This window comes from Poromitra crassiceps (assembly GCF_964638095.1).
Source record: "Poromitra crassiceps genome assembly, contig: HAP1_SCAFFOLD_166, whole genome shotgun sequence".
Classification (NCBI taxonomy): Eukaryota; Metazoa; Chordata; class Actinopteri; order Beryciformes; family Melamphaidae; genus Poromitra; species Poromitra crassiceps.
The window spans coordinates 393405-415607 of NW_028152207.1; the positions used below are offsets into that span (position 1 = coordinate 393405).

At 41.2% G+C, this 22203-nt stretch overlaps 1 protein-coding gene across 1 annotated transcript; it reads right to left on the minus strand.

Annotated features, from left to right (window-relative positions):
- Positions 1–4238: 4238 nt before the first annotated feature.
- Positions 4239–5264, minus strand: LOC310770672 (putative nuclease HARBI1; the record flags this gene model as incomplete). Its single annotated transcript, XM_083663411.1, has 3 exons — positions 5052–5264; positions 4585–4711; positions 4239–4475 (listed from the first exon to the last, which is right to left on the minus strand). Exons 1-3 carry the CDS (start codon positions 5261–5263, stop codon positions 4239–4241), a joined length of 576 nt encoding a protein of 191 aa, XP_083519537.1. The 5' UTR covers position 5264.
- Between the last annotated feature and the right edge of the window lie 16939 nt (positions 5265–22203).

Consider the following 22203-nt stretch of genomic DNA (forward strand, 5'->3'; position numbering starts at 1 on the left):
GGCTAAGACCGCATTGACTGAGTGCGGTATTCAGCCTCTCTGGTGTCAAGTCTGATTTTGGAAAAAAAAAAAAAAAAAATCCAAAATCAGACAGAGTGTTGAGACCAGAGAGGCTAAGACCGCATTGACTCAGTGCGGTATTCAGCCTCTCTGGTGTCAAGTCTGATTTTGGAAAAAAAAAAAAAAAAATCCAAAATCAGACAGAGGCTCTGTCTGTAACGCAAGGAAACGAGGAATTAAGGTGGCAATTCTAGGTAGGAAGTTGTCATTTTTATGTTTTAGGCTGTCTGAAACCAGTTTTATACAAAAGGTGACTGAATTTGCAACCTTTCCAGGTACCTATTTTGGCCCAATTCGTAAGGAACCATCAGTGGTACCTTTGGTGGGTTAGGGTATACCATGATGCATTGCGACCCTTCCAATCGACGAAGAAGAATGACGCTCTTCCCCCGGAATTTCCGTTAATGGCGGCGCCCAGAAAACCTACCGCATCAGAAAAAAGCTAAACAACTATTGGCTAAATAACGAACATCATCACTTTCTTTGGATTTTTATTTTAGCATGGTCAATAACGTCAACCATTACTTCATTTTACTGCGACAGTTTGTTATTAGGGTGTCTGAAAAGTCACTTTTGCGGGTCAGTAGGAAACGTCCTACTTGACTGCGATCTGGACAGCCTAGCAAGGTTCCTAACCAGGTTGCGCAGCAGCCAGCCAGGACTACAGTAACGTTAACGTAACTACGCAAGCAAGCCGAATAGCAGCATGGCAGACGACGGTGCGTTCACCTTCAAGTGTAAGTTGAGTTTAACTTTTTAACCGTGCTTTATTAAATGATTAGCTGTCATAACTTAGGTACTCGTTTGTTGGTGAATATGTAACGTTTCCTGTAACGTTATATCGATAGGAAGAAATCATTTAGGTAACGTTATGCACGTGTTGTTAACGTTAGCTACCAGTATGCAGTCATGTTTTGGATTTTTAGCTAGTGGCAGCGACCGTCCGTTTGCTGTTGACACTGGCAACTGATTTATTTTATAGGGACAAAACAAGATACAGCTAAGCTGATCAAGTCCAGGATGCAGCACAGCCAAGTTTTCACGGGGGGCAGGAATTCGGCCTGCGATGGATGGAAGTAAGTTACACACCTAGTACTGTTGTACTGTACAACAGTGAACACCACCGATTATTATGCTCTGGGTGAAGCTTTAGGAAGGACAGAATAGCCAGTAACGTTATGCCCATTTCTCCTGAAACTAGGGTTACTTGTCAACATATGCCATTTCTCCTTGCCATAGTAGACCTGAGTGTATAGCACACTAGCAACACCCACGTTGTAAGTTAAATCATTGGTTTTACTACATTTATGTGATATTCTGTTTGTGTTTTGTGTATGTGTGTGTTTTGCAGACAAGTACTTGCTGAGATTGGGCTGGAGGGTAAAGTTGATTGGAAAACTGCCCACAAGAAATGGGACAACCTGAAGACCCATTACAAGGTATTCATTGTATAGAGCAGTTGTTCTCAAATGGGGGTCCGGGGACCCCCAGGGGTCCGTGGCACTTTGCAAGGGGGTCCGCGAAAAAGTTTTCAGGAAAATAAAAATAAAAACGTTTTTGTTGTTGCAAAAGCTTCATAGTTCAACGGAAATATGTTATGCTTTAAATCTAAAATGGTTCAAATGATTACATTCTAATCTAACAAACCTATCAATTTAAAAGTCGAGCACGTTACCGTGGAAACAATAAAGCTTAGCCCAAAATCACAAATCAGAATGAGGGGGTCCCCGGTATATTTTCTATCTTGTAAGGGGTCCTTGGCTGAAAAACATTTGAGAACCTCTGGTATAGAGCATTAGCCACAGGCCACCCTATGTCAGTACTGCAACGCAAGTGTCTTTTGTTTACTTTATGCACTGTTGTCTAGAAACTGAAGGATCCACCAACCGGTAGTGGTACGGACCGTGGTGAAGCCACACCGGCCACCTGGCCTTGGTACACCCTGATGGACCAGGCCCTGGGGAAGAAGCATTCGATTACGCCTGCGGTGGTCCGGGCCACGTTGCCATTGGAGGGTGTGCCAAAGCCAGCAGCTGGACAGGAGAAAGGCGATGGAGCACAGGAGGAGGAGGCGGAGGCTGGAGGGTCAGGAGGTGGAGAGAGAGAGGCAGGAGAGCCAGAAAGACCACAAGAAATGGCCCCGGCCCCAGCACAGAGGAAGCGGCGTCGCCTCGCCGATCTGATTGAGGAGGAGATGGAGCGTGAACGAGAGAGGCAGGCGCAGAGGAGGAGGGATGAGGCAGAGCGATCCGATAGACTCTTCTCTATCCTAGAGAGATTTATGGATAGGCGTTGAGCATTTTCTTTCTAACTTATTTTTAGTTTAAAGGAGAATATTTAATCCAGAAGTGTTGGTACACAACCTGTGTACCAACACTTCTGGATTAAATATTCTCCCTAAAAAGTAACCAGTAAGCTCCTTTTTCCACTTTTGATTCTATGTTGACTTTGAGCTTGCTTGCTGCCACTTTCTCTGCTCCTAGTTTAAAGGAGAACAATGCTGATTTATTTTGCACATGATCTCAGACATCTGAAAACTGCAAACAGTTTTGCAGGCATTCATTTAGGTTGACATTTATTGAGAGTTGGTCTGTGTTCATTTGTGGAGGCAGTGAAGTCATTCATGGACAAATGACATCACTCACTTGAACTCAAATTAACTTTAAAATCTGTCAAACTAAATGAATGCCTGCAAAATTGTTTAGAGTTTTCAGACATTTGTGAGATCATGTGCAAAATAAATCAGCATGGTTTTTCAGTGAAGTTCTCATTTGCATTTTGTTTCATAAACAATGCAGATTGATCTCACACATATCTGACAACTGTAACCAATTCTGCATGCATTTATTTAGACAGTTATTGAGAGTTGATCTGTGTTAAGTTGTGGAGGCAGTGTTGTCATTAATGACATCACTCAACTTAACTCAAAATCAACTGTCAATAACTGTCAAATGAATGCCTGTGAAACGGTTTAGTTTTCAGATATTTGTGAGATCTTGTGCAAAATAAATCAGCATGGTTTTTCAGTGAAGTTCTCATTTGCATTTTGTTTCATAAACAATGCAGATTGATCTTGCACATGATCTCACACATATCTGACAACTGTAACCAATTCTGCATGCATTTATTTAGACAGTTATTGAGAGTTGATCTGTGTTAAGTTGTGGAGGCAGTGTTGTCATTAATGACATCACTCAACTTAACTCAAAATCAACTCTCAATAACTGTCAAATGAATGCCTGTGAAACAGTTTAGTTTTCAGATATTTGTGAGATCATGTGCAAAATCATTCAACCTTTTTTTTTCCTCTCTGAAGGTCTCGTTTAAGATGATTTCATGTTGGTCTTTTGACCTTTTACTTAGGTTGAATCAACCCAGTTCTGTATCTACAAATGTGTGATTTTTCACCCAAGCCTTGTTTTTGTAGTAGTTCAATAGCTTAGCAGTTGAAAAATTTCAGATATGACAAACTTAGTCTGTTTAAAATGAAAGAAAATACTGTTGAAATAAGTTAGACAAGGACCTAACTGTATTGTTTTCTACCATGTTTTGGAAAATAAACACGTTTTGTTAAACCAGCAAATTGCTCAATTTCAAATATTACAGCAAACTGAAACTCAAATATTGCAACTGATTAAATCATGTTTATTATACAACCCATTTACAAACTATTTACAACAAATTTAATAAGAATTACTATTTACAATAATACAAGGTCACCTGTGGTTTGTATCCAAACTGAGGAGAACAGAGAGGCAGAGCCTCTAGCCAGCAGCTCAACTGAACAGATGAAAACATAAGCTGATGGAGAGGACTGTGGAGTATCAGAACCAGCCAGGATCTTAGATCCAGCTAGTAATTTACAACCAACTCGTGATGACAAGACTTCAGACTCTTCTGAACCGGAGACTGAACACAGTGATGAAGAATGGATGGAAACTAGTGAACCTTATTCAGGTTTAGACTCACAGAAAAACAGTGAAGTTCTTAGGAAGAAACACGTCAGCTGCTCAGATTGTGGTAACATTTTTTGTGATAAAGCACAGTTGAAAAGACACATAATAGTAACAACAAATTTAGGAGAATTAGCAACACAAACAAGTGAGGGGGTACTACTCGCATGGCAAAACAGCTCAAGGGGTACACAAAACAAAAAACCCTCAACTGAAAATGGGTTCTCAGTGCCGTGCGTAGCCATGTCCACCGACCACACCCTGGAGAGCGCTAACTTGTGCTGACAGACGGTCACGCAGGCCGTTCCCGTTCATCTCTCCGGCGACTTGTGCCTCGCCCTCGTCATCATCTTCAGCAGGGTCTGGCACATCTTCCTCCTCCATGACGTCACCCACTCCCAGGCAGATGTTGTGCAGCGTGGCGCATGCCATGATGACATCAGGAACAAAGGTGGAGTGTACCTTAGAGTGAAAGCAAAGATTAATTCAAGGATAATGTAGTATTTTCTTTGAATTTGCTCACTTGCTGCTGTCATTCTCACAGTTTGTCAGCAATGAAAAAGAAAATTACCTCCAGGGCCTGCAGGAAGATGGCTCTCCACCGGGTCTTCATCATTCCAAAGGCTCGCTCGATGATGCTGCGAGCCCTGGCATGGTGGGTGTTGAAGCGCTCCCTCTCTACACCTCTGACAGGTCTCCTGAAAGTAGGGATGCACCGATATGAACATTTTGGCTGATACCGATATTAACATTGCTGTTATAGCCGATATTTACGATCTATATAAAAACACATTTCCATGATAATCAAATTTGGTATATACCGGTACTGAAAAAACATGTAAACACTGATTTTGAAAAAGTAATGCATGTCTTTATTTGAAAAACATTTTGGAAAAGCCCATAAATCATAGATTTCCTGCATTATTTCCTCTCAATGTGAAAAGTTTTTTACGATAACAGATATTAACCTCTGACCGATACTGATTTGTAAAAAAAAAAACATCGGCTGATATCGATATGATTGCCGATATCGTGTACCTGAAAGGAGTTATAAGGGCCAGTGGTCGCTCCAAACAGGGGTAGCCACTGTCCCCGAGGAGGAAAGTGCCAGGGGGAGGGTAGGCAGAGCGGTAGATGGGACTTCGCCGCAGCACCCTTGCATCATGGACCGACCCCGGTGATCCCACATAGAGGTCCATGAACCGCCCCCTGCTGTCACACACCGCCTGCAGCTGGATGGAACAAAACATCTTTCTGTTCCTGTACAGGGGTTAAAGCAAGAAACACAAGAAAATATTATTATTATTATTATTATTATTATATCAAACTAAATGAACGACTTCAAAGCAGTTTACAGTTTTCTGATATAATACTGATGTTCTAATGATACAAAGCTGGTTGAAAATGGGCGGAGTGTTCCTTTAAGCCTTGCCTGTAGCATTGCGCGTCCTCTTCTCCAGGAGCCTTGATCCTAACATGACAGCCGTCAATCGCCCCACGGGCATTCCTGAACACTGGGTGCCTGGCCAGGCGAGCGAAGCCATCGCCGACTGCCCTGTGCTCCTCCTCCGTCTGTGGCAGACGGATCACCTGAGGGGCAACGCTGAGGAGTTCCCCCGCCATCCGGTGGACCAGCAGGTGGACTGTGGAGCGCGGGATGTCAAAAGCCCTGGATGTCACCCTATAGGTACAGATGGAGATTGAGACTGTCACGCGATAAAAGCAATATGTTACGAATGTATTATCGACTCGTCTTTCCACCAGATAATAGAAAAGTATTGATAGTGGTATCGATAAAGACTCACAGATCTTTAAGCCATTGAATTGAATTTATTTGCCACAATATGCAAGATTACATACGAGGAATTTGTCTTAGTGTTCAGTATGCCCGAAAATGTAATTAATATCAGTAAAAATTTACTACCCCATCCTTACCTGTAGGACGCACCAGCTGCCAGCCAAAAGAGGAAGACCAGCACTTCCAGCTCTGGTCCCCAGCCATGGTGCCGCTGAGGGTCCATTGTTTGGAGGAGGGCTGTGATGGACAGGATTCATACAGCTTTATACGAATAAAATTCAAGAACTAAAATAAAATATTTCCCAATCTTTCAACACTTTGTACGAACCCTGGATGGAGCCTCGGTGGAGCCGGAAGTCTGGACGTGTGTCCTCCCCGTCAAAGTATATGCGCAGAAGGGGCACGTGCATGTTAAGCCGGCAGTAGGTGGTCAAGATCTCCTGTTGGGGGAGGTGTACATTTTAAAACTGATGAAATCTGTTGAAAGTTTAAGCCGTTTATGTCAACCAATAATTTATTTGCCATATGCATACACATTTATTTATTTCCTATGATAAAAATGGGCCATGTGATTTTAAATGTCTATTTATGGTATTATCTTATTCTATAAAGAGTGACATATTAACCAAAGTATACAGTGGTGAACATTTAACCATCTCAATGTTAAATGTTTAATCAATTACTGTACCCATCTGTCTTCAATTGTATTAAATCCTAATACCTCAATTTACCAATCTGTGTTATAATTTATTAAACTGTGATTGATCTGAATTGAATTGAATCATGTAAACTATCTTGGTCGCTATCAGTCATGTGGGAATGGTGTGGGATGTGGTTCACCTATAGATAGCATCCTAGTTCGTCTTTGAGACATTTTACCCGCTAAATATGTGTTGGTGCAATGGCCTATACCCTGGGCACAAGTCAATAGCATACCGGTACTAACTTCACCACACCAGAGCATTCCAGCATCTGATACCAACTAGCGTGAATCAGTAAGCCACACAAACGAATGAATGAAAATGAGTGAAACACGTCCACACCGCACTTGTGCTTGTCAACAAAATGTAGCCTACACATTTAACCGTTACAAAAGGTGACATGTTGGTCAAGTATTGGCAATCATATTTTTTCTTTAAATTTCCTTATAAAGTTAGCTAGCAACTTCGCTAACTAACGCTAACACGTTAGCGTCATGCTAATGCTAGGCCTACCTCGTTTCGGTCTGTAGATGCAAGTGCTGCCCAACGCCTCAAACGTATCATCCTCACTCTGTCCTCTTCGGCCTCTTCCTCCGCCTGGTCATTGAAATAAAAATGAATAATAATACAAATAAAAATAAAAAGTATCTCCTCTTCTTCCATGGTAAGTGTGTGTGACAGTCTGGAACCCGCCAAGTCTTTTCAAGTCAACGCTGTTCTTCAGGAACCAGTGAACCCGTCTTCTTCTTCTTTTTCATTCAAGTTTCCGGCAGTGTAGACGTTACTAGGCGTATCACTGCCCTCTACAGGACAAGGATAAAACTGCTACCTTAAACCGTTAGGCTGTCTGAAACTAGTTATTTTTCAGTCACCTATTATTAAAATTAGCTACCTAATTAACCAGGTACCTATTCAGGTATCAGGTGATATTCAGTTTCCTTGCGTTACAGACAGAGCCAGAGTGTTGACACCAGAGAGGCTAAGACCGCATTGACTCAGTGCGGTATTCAGCCTCTCTGGTGTCAAGTCTGATTTTCGAAAAAAAAAAAAAAATCCAAAATCAGACAGAGTGTTGACACAAGAGAGGCTAAGACCGCATTGACTGAGTGCGGTATTCAGCCTCTCTGGTGTCAAGTCTGATTTTGGAAAAAAAAAAAAAAAAAATCCAAAATCAGACAGAGTGTTGAGACCAGAGAGGCTAAGACCGCATTGACTCAGTGCGGTATTCAGCCTCTCTGGTGTCAAGTCTGATTTTGGAAAAAAAAAAAAAAAATCCAAAATCAGACAGAGTGTTGACACCAGAGAGGCTAAGACCGCATTGACTCAGTGCGGTATTCAGCCTCTCTGGTGTCAAGTCTGATTTTGGAAAAAAAAAAAAAAATCCAAAATCAGACAGAGTGTTGACACAAGAGAGGCTAAGACCGCATTGACTGAGTGCGGTATTCAGCCTCTCTGGTGTCAAGTCTGATTTTGGAAAAAAAAAAAAAAAATCCAAAATCAGACAGAGTGTTGAGACCAGAGAGGCTAAGACCGCATTGACTCAGTGCGGTATTCAGCCTCTCTGGTGTCAAGTCTGATTTTGGAAAAAAAAAAAAAAAAAATCCAAAATCAGACAGAGTGTTGAGACCAGAGAGGCTAAGACCGCATTGACTCAGTGCGGTATTCAGCCTCTCTGGTGTCAAGTCTGATTTTGGAAAAAAAAAAAAATCCAAAATCAGACAGAGTGTTGACACCAGAGAGGCTAGACCGCATTGACTCAGTGCGGTATTCAGCCTCTCTGGTGTCAAGTCTGATTTTGGAAAAAAAAAAAAAAAAATCCAAAATCAGACAGAGTATTGAGACCAGAGAGGCTAAGACCGCATTGACTCAGTGCGGTATTCAGCCTCTCTGGTGTCAAGTCTGATTTTGAAAAAAAAAAAAAATCCAAAATCAGACAGTGTTGACACCAGAGAGGCTAAGACTGCATTGACTCAGTGCGGTATTCAGCCTCTCTGGTGTCAAGTCTGATTTTGGAAAAAAAAAAAAAAAATCCAAAATCAGACAGAGTGTTGACACAAGAGAGGCTAAGACCGCATTGACTGAGTGCGGTATTCAGCCTCTCTGGTGTCAAGTCTGATTTTGGAAAAAAAAAAAAAAAATCCAAAATCAGACAGAGTGTTGAGACCAGAGAGGCTAAGACCGCATTGACTCAGTGCGGTATTCAGCCTCTCTGGTGTCAAGTCTGATTTTGGAAAAAAAAAAAAAAAAAATCCAAAATCAGACAGAGTGTTGACACCAGAGAGGCTAGACCGCATTGACTCAGTGCGGTATTCAGCCTCTCTGGTGTCAAGTCTGATTTTGGAAAAAAAAAAAAAAAAATCCAAAATCAGACAGAGTATTGAGACCAGAGAGGCTAAGACCGCATTGACTCAGTGCGGTATTCAGCCTCTCTGGTGTCAAGTCTGATTTTGAAAAAAAAAAAAAATCCAAAATCAGACAGTGTTGACACCAGAGAGGCTAAGACTGCATTGACTCAGTGCGGTATTCAGCCTCTCTGGTGTCAAGTCTGATTTTGGAAAAAAAAAAAAAAAATCCAAAATCAGACAGAGTGTTGACACAAGAGAGGCTAAGACCGCATTGACTGAGTGCGGTATTCAGCCTCTCTGGTGTCAAGTCTGATTTTGGAAAAAAAAAAAAAAAATCCAAAATCAGACAGAGTGTTGACACCAGAGAGGCTAAGACCGCATTGACTCAGTGCGGTATTCAGCCTCTCTGGTGTCAAGTCTGATTTTTGAAAAAAAAAAAAAAAAAAAAAAATCAGACAGAGTGTTGACACAAGAGAGGCTAAGACCGCATTGACTGAGTGCGGTATTCAGCCTCTCTGGTGTCAAGTCTGATTTTGGAAAAAAAAAAAAAAAATCCAAAATCAGACAGAGTGTTGAGACCAGAGAGGCTAAGACCGCATTGACTCAGTGCGGTATTCAGCCTCTCTGGTGTCAAGTCTGATTTTGGAAAAAAAAAAAAAAAAAATCCAAAATCAGACAGAGTGTTGAGACCAGAGAGGCTAAGACCGCATTGACTCAGTGCGGTATTCAGCCTCTCTGGTGTAAAGTCTGATTTTGGAAAAAAAAAAAAAAAATCCAAAATCAGACAGAGTGTTGACACCAGAGAGGCTAAGACCGCATTGACTCAGTGCGGTATTCAGCCTCTCTGGTGTCAAGTCTGATTTTGGGAAAAAAAAAAAAAAATCCAAAATCAGACAGAGTGTTGAGACCAGAGAGGCTAAGACCGCATTGACTCAGTGCAGTATTCAGCCTCTCTGGTGTCAAGTCTGATTTTGGAAAAAAAAAAAAATCCAAAATCAGACAGAGTGTTGACACCAGAGAGGCTAAGACCGCATTGACTCAGTGCGGTATTCAGCCTCTCTGGTGTCAAGTCTGATTTTGGGAAAAAAAAAAAAAAATCCAAAATCAGACAGAGTGTTGAGACCAGAGAGGCTAAGACCGCATTGACTCAGTGCAGTATTCAGCCTCTCTGGTGTCAAGTCTGATTTTGGAAAAAAAAAAAAATCCAAAATCAGACAGAGTGTTGACACCAGAGAGGCTAGACCGCATTGACTCAGTGCGGTATTCAGCCTCTCTGGTGTCAAGTCTGATTTTGGAAAAAAAAAAAAAAAAATCCAAAATCAGACAGAGTGTTGAGACCAGAGAGGCTAAGACCGCATTGACTCAGTGCAGTATTCAGCCTCTCTGGTGTCAAGTCTGATTTTAGAAAAAAAAAAAAAAAAATCCAAAATCAGACAGAGTGTTGACACCAGAGAGGCTAAGACCGCATTGACTCAGTGCGGTATTCAGCCTCTCTGGTGTCAAGTCTGATTTTGGAAAAAAAAAAAAAAAAATCCAAAATCAGACAGAGTATTGAGACCAGAGAGGCTAAGACCGCATTGACTCAGTGCGGTATTCAGCCTCTCTGGTGTCAAGTCTGATTTTGGAAAAAAAAAAAAAAAATCCAAAATCAGACAGAGTGTTGAGACCAGAGAGGCTAAGACCGCATTGACTCAGTGCAGTATTCAGCCTCTCTGGTGTCAAGTCTGATTTTGAAAAAAAAAAAAAATCCAAAATCAGACAGTGTTGACACCAGAGAGGCTAAGACCGCATTGACTCAGTGCGGTATTCAGCCTCTCTGGTGTCAAGTCTGATTTTGGAAAAAAAAAAAAAAAAAATCCAAAATCAGACAGAGTGTTGAGACCAGAGAGGCTAAGACCGCATTGACTCAGTGCGGTATTCAGCCTCTCTGGTGTCAAGTCTGATTTTGGAAAAAAAAAAAAAAAAAATCCAAAATCAGACAGAGTGTTGAGACCAGAGAGGCTAAGACCGCATTGACTCAGTGCGGTATTCAGCCTCTCTGGTGTCAAGTCTGATTTTGGAAAAAAAAAAAAAAAAAATCCAAAATCAGACAGAGTGTTGAGACCAGAGAGGCTAAGACCGCATTGACTCAGTGCGGTATTCAGCCTCTCTGGTGTCAAGTCTGATTTTGAAAAAAAAAAAAAATCCAAAAAATCAGACAGTGTTGACACCAGAGAGGCTAAGACTGCATTGACTCAGTGCGGTATTCAGCCTCTCTGGTGTCAAGTCTGATTTTGGAAAAAAAAAAAAAAAATCCAAAATCAGACAGAGTGTTGAGACCAGAGAGGCTAAGACCGCATTGACTCAGTGCGGTATTCAGCCTCTCTGGTGTCAAGTCTGATTTTGGAAAAAAAAAAAAAAAAAATCCAAAATCAGACAGAGTGTTGAGACCAGAGAGGCTAAGACCGCATTGACTCAGTGCGGTATTCAGCCTCTCTGGTGTCAAGTCTGATTTTGGAAAAAAAAAAAAAAAATCCAAAATCAGACAGAGTGTTGACACCAGAGAGGCTAAGACCGCATTGACTCAGTGCGGTATTCAGCCTCTCTGGTGTCAAGTCTGATTTTGGAAAAAAAAAAAAAAAATCCAAAATCAGACAGAGTGTTGAGACCAGAGAGGCTAAGACCGCATTGACTCAGTGCGGTATTCAGCCTCTCTGGTGTCAAGTCTGATTTTGGAAAAAAAAAAAAAAATCCAAAATCAGACAGAGTGTTGACACCAGAGAGGCTAAGACCGCATTGACTCAGTGCGGTATTCAGCCTCTCTGGTGTCAAGTCTGATTTTGGAAAAAAAAAAAAAAAATCCAAAATCAGACAGAGTGTTGAGACCAGAGAGGCTAAGACCGCATTGACTCAGTGCAGTATTCAGCCTCTCTGGTGTCAAGTCTGATTTTGGAAAAAAAAAAAAATCCAAAATCAGACAGAGTGTTGACACCAGAGAGGCTAGACCGCATTGACTCAGTGCGGTATTCAGCCTCTCTGGTGTCAAGTCTGATTTTGGAAAAAAAAAAAAAAAATCCAAAATCAGACAGAGTGTTGAGACCAGAGAGGCTAAGACCGCATTGACTCAGTGCAGTATTCAGCCTCTCTGGTGTCAAGTCTGATTTTAGAAAAAAAAAAAAAAAAATCCAAAATCAGACAGAGTGTTGACACCAGAGAGGCTAAGACCGCATTGACTCAGTGCGGTATTCAGCCTCTCTGGTGTCAAGTCTGATTTTGGAAAAAAAAAAAAAAAATCCAAAATCAGACAGAGTATTGAGACCAGAGAGGCTAAGACCGCATTGACTCAGTGCGGTATTCAGCCTCTCTGGTGTCAAGTCTGATTTTGGAAAAAAAAAAAAAAAATCCAAAATCAGACAGAGTGTTGAGACCAGAGAGGCTAAGACCGCATTGACTCAGTGCAGTATTCAGCCTCTCTGGTGTCAAGTCTGATTTTGAAAAAAAAAAAAAATCCAAAATCAGACAGTGTTGACACCAGAGAGGCTAAGACCGCATTGACTCAGTGCGGTATTCAGCCTCTCTGGTGTCAAGTCTGATTTTGGAAAAAAAAAAAAAAAAAATCCAAAATCAGACAGAGTGTTGAGACCAGAGAGGCTAAGACCGCATTGACTCAGTGCGGTATTCAGCCTCTCTGGTGTCAAGTCTGATTTTGGAAAAAAAAAAAAAAAAAATCCAAAATCAGACAGAGTGTTGAGACCAGAGAGGCTAAGACCGCATTGACTCAGTGCGGTATTCAGCCTCTCTGGTGTCAAGTCTGATTTTGGAAAAAAAAAAAAAAAAATCCAAAATCAGACAGAGTGTTGAGACCAGAGAGGCTAAGACCGCATTGACTCAGTGCGGTATTCAGCCTCTCTGGTGTCAAGTCTGATTTTGGAAAAAAAAAAAAAAAAAATCCAAAATCAGACAGAGTGTTGAGACCAGAGAGGCTAAGACCGCATTGACTCAGTGCGGTATTCAGCCTCTCTGGTGTCAAGTCTGATTTTGGAAAAAAAAAAAAATCCAAAATCAGACAGAGTGTTGACACCAGAGAGGCTAGACCGCATTGACTCAGTGCGGTATTCAGCCTCTCTGGTGTCAAGTCTGATTTTGGAAAAAAAAAAAAAAAAAATCCAAAATCAGACAGAGTGTTGAGACCAGAGAGGCTAAGACCGCATTGACTCAGTGCGGTATTCAGCCTCTCTGGTGTCAAGTCTGATTTTGGAAAAAAAAAAAAAAAAAATCCAAAATCAGACAGAGTGTTGAGACCAGAGAGGCTAAGACCGCATTGACTCAGTGCGGTATTCAGCCTCTCTGGTGTCAAGTCTGATTTTGGAAAAAAAAAAAAAAAAAAATCCAAAATCAGACAGAGTGTTGAGACCAGAGAGGCTAAGACCGCATTGACTCAGTGCGGTATTCAGCCTCTCTGGTGTCAAGTCTGATTTTGGAAAAAAAAAAAAAAAAAATCCAAAATCAGACAGAGTGTTGAGACCAGAGAGGCTAAGACCGCATTGACTCAGTGCGGTATTCAGCCTCTCTGGTGTCAAGTCTGATTTTGGAAAAAAAAAAAAAAAAATCCAAAATCAGACAGAGTGTTGAGACCAGAGAGGCTAAGACCGCATTGACTCAGTGCGGTATTCAGCCTCTCTGGTGTCAAGTCTGATTTTGGAAAAAAAAAAAAATCCAAAATCAGACAGAGTGTTGACACCAGAGAGGCTAGACCGCATTGACTCAGTGCGGTATTCAGCCTCTCTGGTGTCAAGTCTGATTTTGGAAAAAAAAAAAAAAAAATCCAAAATCAGACAGAGTATTGAGACCAGAGAGGCTAAGAACGCATTGACTCAGTGCGGTATTCAGCCTCTCTGGTGTCAAGTCTGATTTTGAAAAAAAAAAAAAATCCAAAATCAGACAGTGTTGACACCAGAGAGGCTAAGACTGCATTGACTCAGTGCGGTATTCAGCCTCTCTGGTGTCAAGTCTGATTTTGGAAAAAAAAAAAAAAAAATCCAAAATCAGACAGAGTGTTGAGACCAGAGAGGCTAAGACCGCATTGACTCAGTGCGGTATTCAGCCTCTCTGGTGTCAAGTCTGATTTTGGAAAAAAAAAAAAAAAAATCCAAAATCAGACAGAGTGTTGAGACCAGAGAGGCTAAGACCGCATTGACTCAGTGCGGTATTCAGCCTCTCTGGTGTAAAGTCTGATTTTGGAAAAAAAAAAAAAAAAATCCAAAATCAGACAGAGTGTTGACACCAGAGAGGCTAAGACCGCATTGACTCAGTGCGGTATTCAGCCTCTCTGGTGTCAAGTCTGATTTTGGGAAAAAAAAAAAAAAATCCAAAATCAGACAGAGTGTTGAGACCAGAGAGGCTAAGACCGCATTGACTCAGTGCAGTATTCAGCCTCTCTGGTGTCAAGTCTGATTTTGGAAAAAAAAAAAAATCCAAAATCAGACAGAGTGTTGACACCAGAGAGGCTAAGACCGCATTGACTCAGTGCGGTATTCAGCCTCTCTGGTGTCAAGTCTGATTTTGGGAAAAAAAAAAAAAAATCCAAAATCAGACAGAGTGTTGAGACCAGAGAGGCTAAGACCGCATTGACTCAGTGCAGTATTCAGCCTCTCTGGTGTCAAGTCTGATTTTGGAAAAAAAAAAAAAATCCAAAATCAGACAGAGTGTTGACACCAGAGAGGCTAGACCGCATTGACTCAGTGCGGTATTCAGCCTCTCTGGTGTCAAGTCTGATTTTGGAAAAAAAAAAAAAAAAATCCAAAATCAGACAGAGTGTTGAGACCAGAGAGGCTAAGACCGCATTGACTCAGTGCAGTATTCAGCCTCTCTGGTGTCAAGTCTGATTTTAGAAAAAAAAAAAAAAAATCCAAAATCAGACAGAGTGTTGACACCAGAGAGGCTAAGACCGCATTGACTCAGTGCGGTATTCAGCCTCTCTGGTGTCAAGTCTGATTTTGGAAAAAAAAAAAAAAAAATCCAAAATCAGACAGAGTATTGAGACCAGAGAGGCTAAGACCGCATTGACTCAGTGCGGTATTCAGCCTCTCTGGTGTCAAGTCTGATTTTGGAAAAAAAAAAAAAAAAATCCAAAATCAGACAGAGTGTTGAGACCAGAGAGGCTAAGACCGCATTGACTCAGTGCAGTATTCAGCCTCTCTGGTGTCAAGTCTGATTTTGAAAAAAAAAAAAAATCCAAAATCAGACAGTGTTGACACCAGAGAGGCTAAGACCGCATTGACTCAGTGCGGTATTCAGCCTCTCTGGTGTCAAGTCTGATTTTGGAAAAAAAAAAAAAAAAAATCCAAAATCAGACAGAGTGTTGAGACCAGAGAGGCTAAGACCGCATTGACTCAGTGCGGTATTCAGCCTCTCTGGTGTCAAGTCTGATTTTGGAAAAAAAAAAAAAAAAAATCCAAAATCAGACAGAGTGTTGAGACCAGAGAGGCTAAGACCGCATTGACTCAGTGCGGTATTCAGCCTCTCTGGTGTCAAGTCTGATTTTGGAAAAAAAAAAAAAAAAAATCCAAAATCAGACAGAGTGTTGAGACCAGAGAGGCTAAGACCGCATTGACTCAGTGCGGTATTCAGCCTCTCTGGTGTCAAGTCTGATTTTGGAAAAAAAAAAAAAAAAAATCCAAAATCAGACAGAGTGTTGAGACCAGAGAGGCTAAGACCGCATTGACTCAGTGCGGTATTCAGCCTCTCTGGTGTCAAGTCTGATTTTGGAAAAAAAAAAAAAAAAAATCCAAAATCAGACAGAGTGTTGAGACCAGAGAGGCTAAGACCGCATTGACTCAGTGCGGTATTCAGCCTCTCTGGTGTCAAGTCTGATTTTGGAAAAAAAAAAAAAAAAAATCCAAAATCAGACAGAGTGTTGAGACCAGAGAGGCTAAGACCGCATTGACTCAGTGCGGTATTCAGCCTCTCTGGTGTCAAGTCTGATTTTGGAAAAAAAAAAAAATCCAAAATCAGACAGAGTGTTGACACCAGAGAGGCTAGACCGCATTGACTCAGTGCGGTATTCAGCCTCTCTGGTGTCAAGTCTGATTTTGGAAAAAAAAAAAAAAAAATCCAAAATCAGACAGAGTATTGAGACCAGAGAGGCTAAGAACGCATTGACTCAGTGCGGTATTCAGCCTCTCTGGTGTCAAGTCTGATTTTGAAAAAAAAAAAAAATCCAAAATCAGACAGTGTTGACACCAGAGAGGCTAAGACTGCATTGACTCAGTGCGGTATTCAGCCTCTCTGGTGTCAAGTCTGATTTTGGAAAAAAAAAAAAAAAATCCAAAATCAGACAGAGTGTTGACACAAGAGAGGCTAAGACCGCATTGACTGAGTGCGGTATTCAGCCTCTCTGGTGTCAAGTCTGATTTTGGAAAAAAAAAAAAAAAATCCAAAATCAGACAGAGTGTTGAGACCAGAGAGGCTAAGACCGCATTGACTCAGTGCGGTATTCAGCCTCTCTGGTGTCAAGTCTGATTTTTGAAAAAAAAAAAAAAAAATCCAAAATCAGACAGAGTGTTGAGACCAGAGAGGCTAAGACCGCATTGACTCAGTGCGGTATTCAGCCTCTCTGGTGTCAAGTCTGATTTTGGAAAAAAAAAAAAAAAATCCAAAATCAGACAGAGTGTTGACACCAGAGAGGCTAAGACCGCATTGACTCAGTGCGGTATTCAGCCTCTCTGGTGTCAAGTCTGATTTTTGAAAAAAAAAAAAAAACCCAAAATCAGACAGAGTGTTGACACAAGAGAGGCTAAGACCGCATTGACTGAGTGCGGTATTCAGCCTCTCTGGTGTCAAGTCTGATTTTGGAAAAAAAAAAAAAAAATCCAAAATCAGACAGAGTGTTGAGACCAGAGAGGCTAAGACCGCATTGACTCAGTGCGGTATTCAGCCTCTCTGGTGTCAAGTCTGATTTTTGAAAAAAAAAAAAAAAAAATCCAAAATCAGACAGAGTGTTGAGACCAGAGAGGCTAAGACCGCATTGACTCAGTGCGGTATTCAGCCTCTCTGGTGTCAAGTCTGATTTTGGAAAAAAAAAAAAAAAAAATCCAAAATCAGACAGAGTGTTGAGACCAGAGAGGCTAAGACCGCATTGACTCAGTGCGGTATTCAGCCTCTCTGGTGTCAAGTCTGATTTTGGAAAAAAAAAAAAAAAAATCCAAAATCAGACAGAGTGTTGAGACCAGAGAGGCTAAGACCGCATTGACTCAGTGCGGTATTCAGCCTCTCTGGTGTCAAGTCTGATTTTGAAAAAAAAAAAAAATCCAAAATCAGACAGTGTTGACACCAGAGAGGCTAAGACTGCATTGACTCAGTGCGGTATTCAGCCTCTCTGGTGTCAAGTCTGATTTTGGAAAAAAAAAAAAAAAATCCAAAATCAGACAGAGTGTTGAGACCAGAGAGGCTAAGACCGCATTGACTCAGTGCGGTATTCAGCCTCTCTGGTGTCAAGTCTGATTTTGGAAAAAAAAAAAAAAAAAATCCAAAATCAGACAGAGTGTTGAGACCAGAGAGGCTAAGACCGCATTGACTCAGTGCGGTATTCAGCCTCTCTGGTGTAAAGTCTGATTTTGGAAAAAAAAAAAAAAAATCCAAAATCAGACAGAGTGTTGACACCAGAGAGGCTAAGACCGCATTGACTCAGTGCGGTATTCAGCCTCTCTGGTGTCAAGTCTGATTTTGGGAAAAAAAAAAAAAAATCCAAAATCAGACAGAGTGTTGAGACCAGAGAGGCTAAGACCGCATTGACTCAGTGCAGTATTCAGCCTCTCTGGTGTCAAGTCTGATTTTGGAAAAAAAAAAAAATCCAAAATCAGACAGAGTGTTGACACCAGAGAGGCTAAGACCGCATTGACTCAGTGCGGTATTCAGCCTCTCTGGTGTCAAGTCTGATTTTGGGAAAAAAAAAAAAAAATCCAAAATCAGACAGAGTGTTGAGACCAGAGAGGCTAAGACCGCATTGACTCAGTGCAGTATTCAGCCTCTCTGGTGTCAAGTCTGATTTTGGAAAAAAAAAAAAAATCCAAAATCAGACAGAGTGTTGACACCAGAGAGGCTAGACCGCATTGACTCAGTGCGGTATTCAGCCTCTCTGGTGTCAAGTCTGATTTTGGAAAAAAAAAAAAAAAAATCCAAAATCAGACAGAGTGTTGAGACCAGAGAGGCTAAGACCGCATTGACTCAGTGCAGTATTCAGCCTCTCTGGTGTCAAGTCTGATTTTAGAAAAAAAAAAAAAAAAATCCAAAATCAGACAGAGTGTTGACACCAGAGAGGCTAAGACCGCATTGACTCAGTGCGGTATTCAGCCTCTCTGGTGTCAAGTCTGATTTTGGAAAAAAAAAAAAAAAAATCCAAAATCAGACAGAGTATTGAGACCAGAGAGGCTAAGACCGCATTGACTCAGTGCGGTATTCAGCCTCTCTGGTGTCAAGTCTGATTTTGGAAAAAAAAAAAAAAAATCCAAAATCAGACAGAGTGTTGAGACCAGAGAGGCTAAGACCGCATTGACTCAGTGCAGTATTCAGCCTCTCTGGTGTCAAGTCTGATTTTGAAAAAAAAAAAAAAATCCAAAATCAGACAGTGTTGACACCAGAGAGGCTAAGACCGCATTGACTCAGTGCGGTATTCAGCCTCTCTGGTGTCAAGTCTGATTTTGGAAAAAAAAAAAAAAAAAATCCAAAATCAGACAGAGTGTTGAGACCAGAGAGGCTAAGACCGCATTGACTCAGTGCGGTATTCAGCCTCTCTGGTGTCAAGTCTGATTTTGGAAAAAAAAAAAAAAAAAATCCAAAATCAGACAGAGTGTTGAGACCAGAGAGGCTAAGACCGCATTGACTCAGTGCGGTATTCAGCCTCTCTGGTGTCAAGTCTGATTTTGGAAAAAAAAAAAAAAAAATCCAAAATCAGACAGAGTGTTGAGACCAGAGAGGCTAAGACCGCATTGACTCAGTGCGGTATTCAGCCTCTCTGGTGTCAAGTCTGATTTTGGAAAAAAAAAAAAAAAAAATCCAAAATCAGACAGAGTGTTGAGACCAGAGAGGCTAAGACCGCATTGACTCAGTGCGGTATTCAGCCTCTCTGGTGTCAAGTCTGATTTTGGAAAAAAAAAAAAATCCAAAATCAGACAGAGTGTTGACACCAGAGAGGCTAGACCGCATTGACTCAGTGCGGTATTCAGCCTCTCTGGTGTCAAGTCTGATTTTGGAAAAAAAAAAAAAAAAAATCCAAAATCAGACAGAGTGTTGAGACCAGAGAGGCTAAGACCGCATTGACTCAGTGCGGTATTCAGCCTCTCTGGTGTCAAGTCTGATTTTGGAAAAAAAAAAAAAAAAAATCCAAAATCAGACAGAGTGTTGAGACCAGAGAGGCTAAGACCGCATTGACTCAGTGCGGTATTCAGCCTCTCTGGTGTCAAGTCTGATTTTGGAAAAAAAAAAAAAAAAAATCCAAAATCAGACAGAGTGTTGAGACCAGAGAGGCTAAGACCGCATTGACTCAGTGCGGTATTCAGCCTCTCTGGTGTCAAGTCTGATTTTGGAAAAAAAAAAAAAAAAAATCCAAAATCAGACAGAGTGTTGAGACCAGAGAGGCTAAGACCGCATTGACTCAGTGCGGTATTCAGCCTCTCTGGTGTCAAGTCTGATTTTGGAAAAAAAAAAAAAAAAAATCCAAAATCAGACAGAGTGTTGAGACCAGAGAGGCTAAGACCGCATTGACTCAGTGCGGTATTCAGCCTCTCTGGTGTCAAGTCTGATTTTGGAAAAAAAAAAAAAATCCAAAATCAGACAGAGTGTTGACACCAGAGAGGCTAGACCGCATTGACTCAGTGCGGTATTCAGCCTCTCTGGTGTCAAGTCTGATTTTGGAAAAAAAAAAAAAAAAATCCAAAATCAGACAGAGTATTGAGACCAGAGAGGCTAAGAACGCATTGACTCAGTGCGGTATTCAGCCTCTCTGGTGTCAAGTCTGATTTTGAAAAAAAAAAAAAATCCAAAATCAGACAGTGTTGACACCAGAGAGGCTAAGACTGCATTGACTCAGTGCGGTATTCAGCCTCTCTGGTGTCAAGTCTGATTTTGGAAAAAAAAAAAAAAAATCCAAAATCAGACAGAGTGTTGAGACCAGAGAGGCTAAGACCGCATTGACTCAGTGCGGTATTCAGCCTCTCTGGTGTCAAGTCTGATTTTGGAAAAAAAAAAAAAAAAAATCCAAAATCAGACAGAGTGTTGAGACCAGAGAGGCTAAGACCGCATTGACTCAGTGCGGTATTCAGCCTCTCTGGTGTAAAGTCTGATTTTGGAAAAAAAAAAAAAAAATCCAAAATCAGACAGAGTGTTGACACCAGAGAGGCTAAGACCGCATTGACTCAGTGCGGTATTCAGCCTCTCTGGTGTCAAGTCTGATTTTGGGAAAAAAATAAAAAAATCCAAAATCAGACAGAGTGTTGAGACCAGAGAGGCTAAGACCGCATTGACTCAGTGCAGTATTCAGCCTCTCTGGTGTCAAGTCTGATTTTGGAAAAAAAAAAAAATCCAAAATCAGACAGAGTGTTGACACCAGAGAGGCTAAGACCGCATTGACTCAGTGCGGTATTCAGCCTCTCTGGTGTCAAGTCTGATTTTGGGAAAAAAAAAAAAAAATCCAAAATCAGACAGAGTGTTGAGACCAGAGAGGCTAAGACCGCATTGACTCAGTGCAGTATTCAGCCTCTCTGGTGTCAAGTCTGATTTTGGAAAAAAAAAAAAATCCAAAATCAGACAGAGTGTTGACACCAGAGAGGCTAGACCGCATTGACTCAGTGCGGTATTCAGCCTCTCTGGTGTCAAGTCTGATTTTGGAAAAAAAAAAAAAAAAATCCAAAATCAGACAGAGTGTTGAGACCAGAGAGGCTAAGACCGCATTGACTCAGTGCAGTATTCAGCCTCTCTGGTGTCAAGTCTGATTTTAGAAAAAAAAAAAAAAAAATCCAAAATCAGACAGAGTGTTGACACCAGAGAGGCTAAGACCGCATTGACTCAGTGCGGTATTCAGCCTCTCTGGTGTCAAGTCTGATTTTGGAAAAAAAAAAAAAAAAATCCAAAATCAGACAGAGTATTGAGACCAGAGAGGCTAAGACCGCATTGACTCAGTGCGGTATTCAGCCTCTCTGGTGTCAAGTCTGATTTTGGAAAAAAAAAAAAAAAATCCAAAATCAGACAGAGTGTTGAGACCAGAGAGGCTAAGACCGCATTGACTCAGTGCAGTATTCAGCCTCTCTGGTGTCAAGTCTGATTTTGAAAAAAAAAAAAAATCCAAAATCAGACAGTGTTGACACCAGAGAGGCTAAGACCGCATTGACTCAGTGCGGTATTCAGCCTCTCTGGTGTCAAGTCTGATTTTGGAAAAAAAAAAAAAAAAAATCCAAAATCAGACAGAGTGTTGAGACCAGAGAGGCTAAGACCGCATTGACTCAGTGCGGTATTCAGCCTCTCTGGTGTCAAGTCTGATTTTGGAAAAAAAAAAAAAAAAAATCCAAAATCAGACAGAGTGTTGAGACCAGAGAGGCTAAGACCGCATTGACTCAGTGCGGTATTCAGCCTCTCTGGTGTCAAGTCTGATTTTGGAAAAAAAAAAAAAAAAAATCCAAAATCAGACAGAGTGTTGAGACCAGAGAGGCTAAGACCGCATTGACTCAGTGCGGTATTCAGCCTCTCTGGTGTCAAGTCTGATTTTGGAAAAAAAAAAAAAAAAAATCCAAAATCAGACAGAGTGTTGAGACCAGAGAGGCTAAGACCGCATTGACTCAGTGCGGTATTCAGCCTCTCTGGTGTCAAGTCTGATTTTGGAAAAAAAAAAAAAATCCAAAATCAGACAGAGTGTTGACACCAGAGAGGCTAGACCGCATTGACTCAGTGCGGTATTCAGCCTCTCTGGTGTCAAGTCTGATTTTGGAAAAAAAAAAAAAAAAATCCAAAATCAGACAGAGTATTGAGACCAGAGAGGCTAAGAACGCATTGACTCAGTGCGGTATTCAGCCTCTCTGGTGTCAAGTCTGATTTTGAAAAAAAAAAAAAATCCAAAATCAGACAGTGTTGACACCAGAGAGGCTAAGACTGCATTGACTCAGTGCGGTATTCAGCCTCTCTGGTGTCAAGTCTGATTTTGGAAAAAAAAAAAAAAAATCCAAAATCAGACAGAGTGTTGACACAAGAGAGGCTAAGACCGCATTGACTGAGTGCGGTATTCAGCCTCTCTGGTGTCAAGTCTGATTTTGGAAAAAAAAAAAAAAAATCCAAAATCAGACAGAGTGTTGAGACCAGAGAGGCTAAGACCGCATTGACTC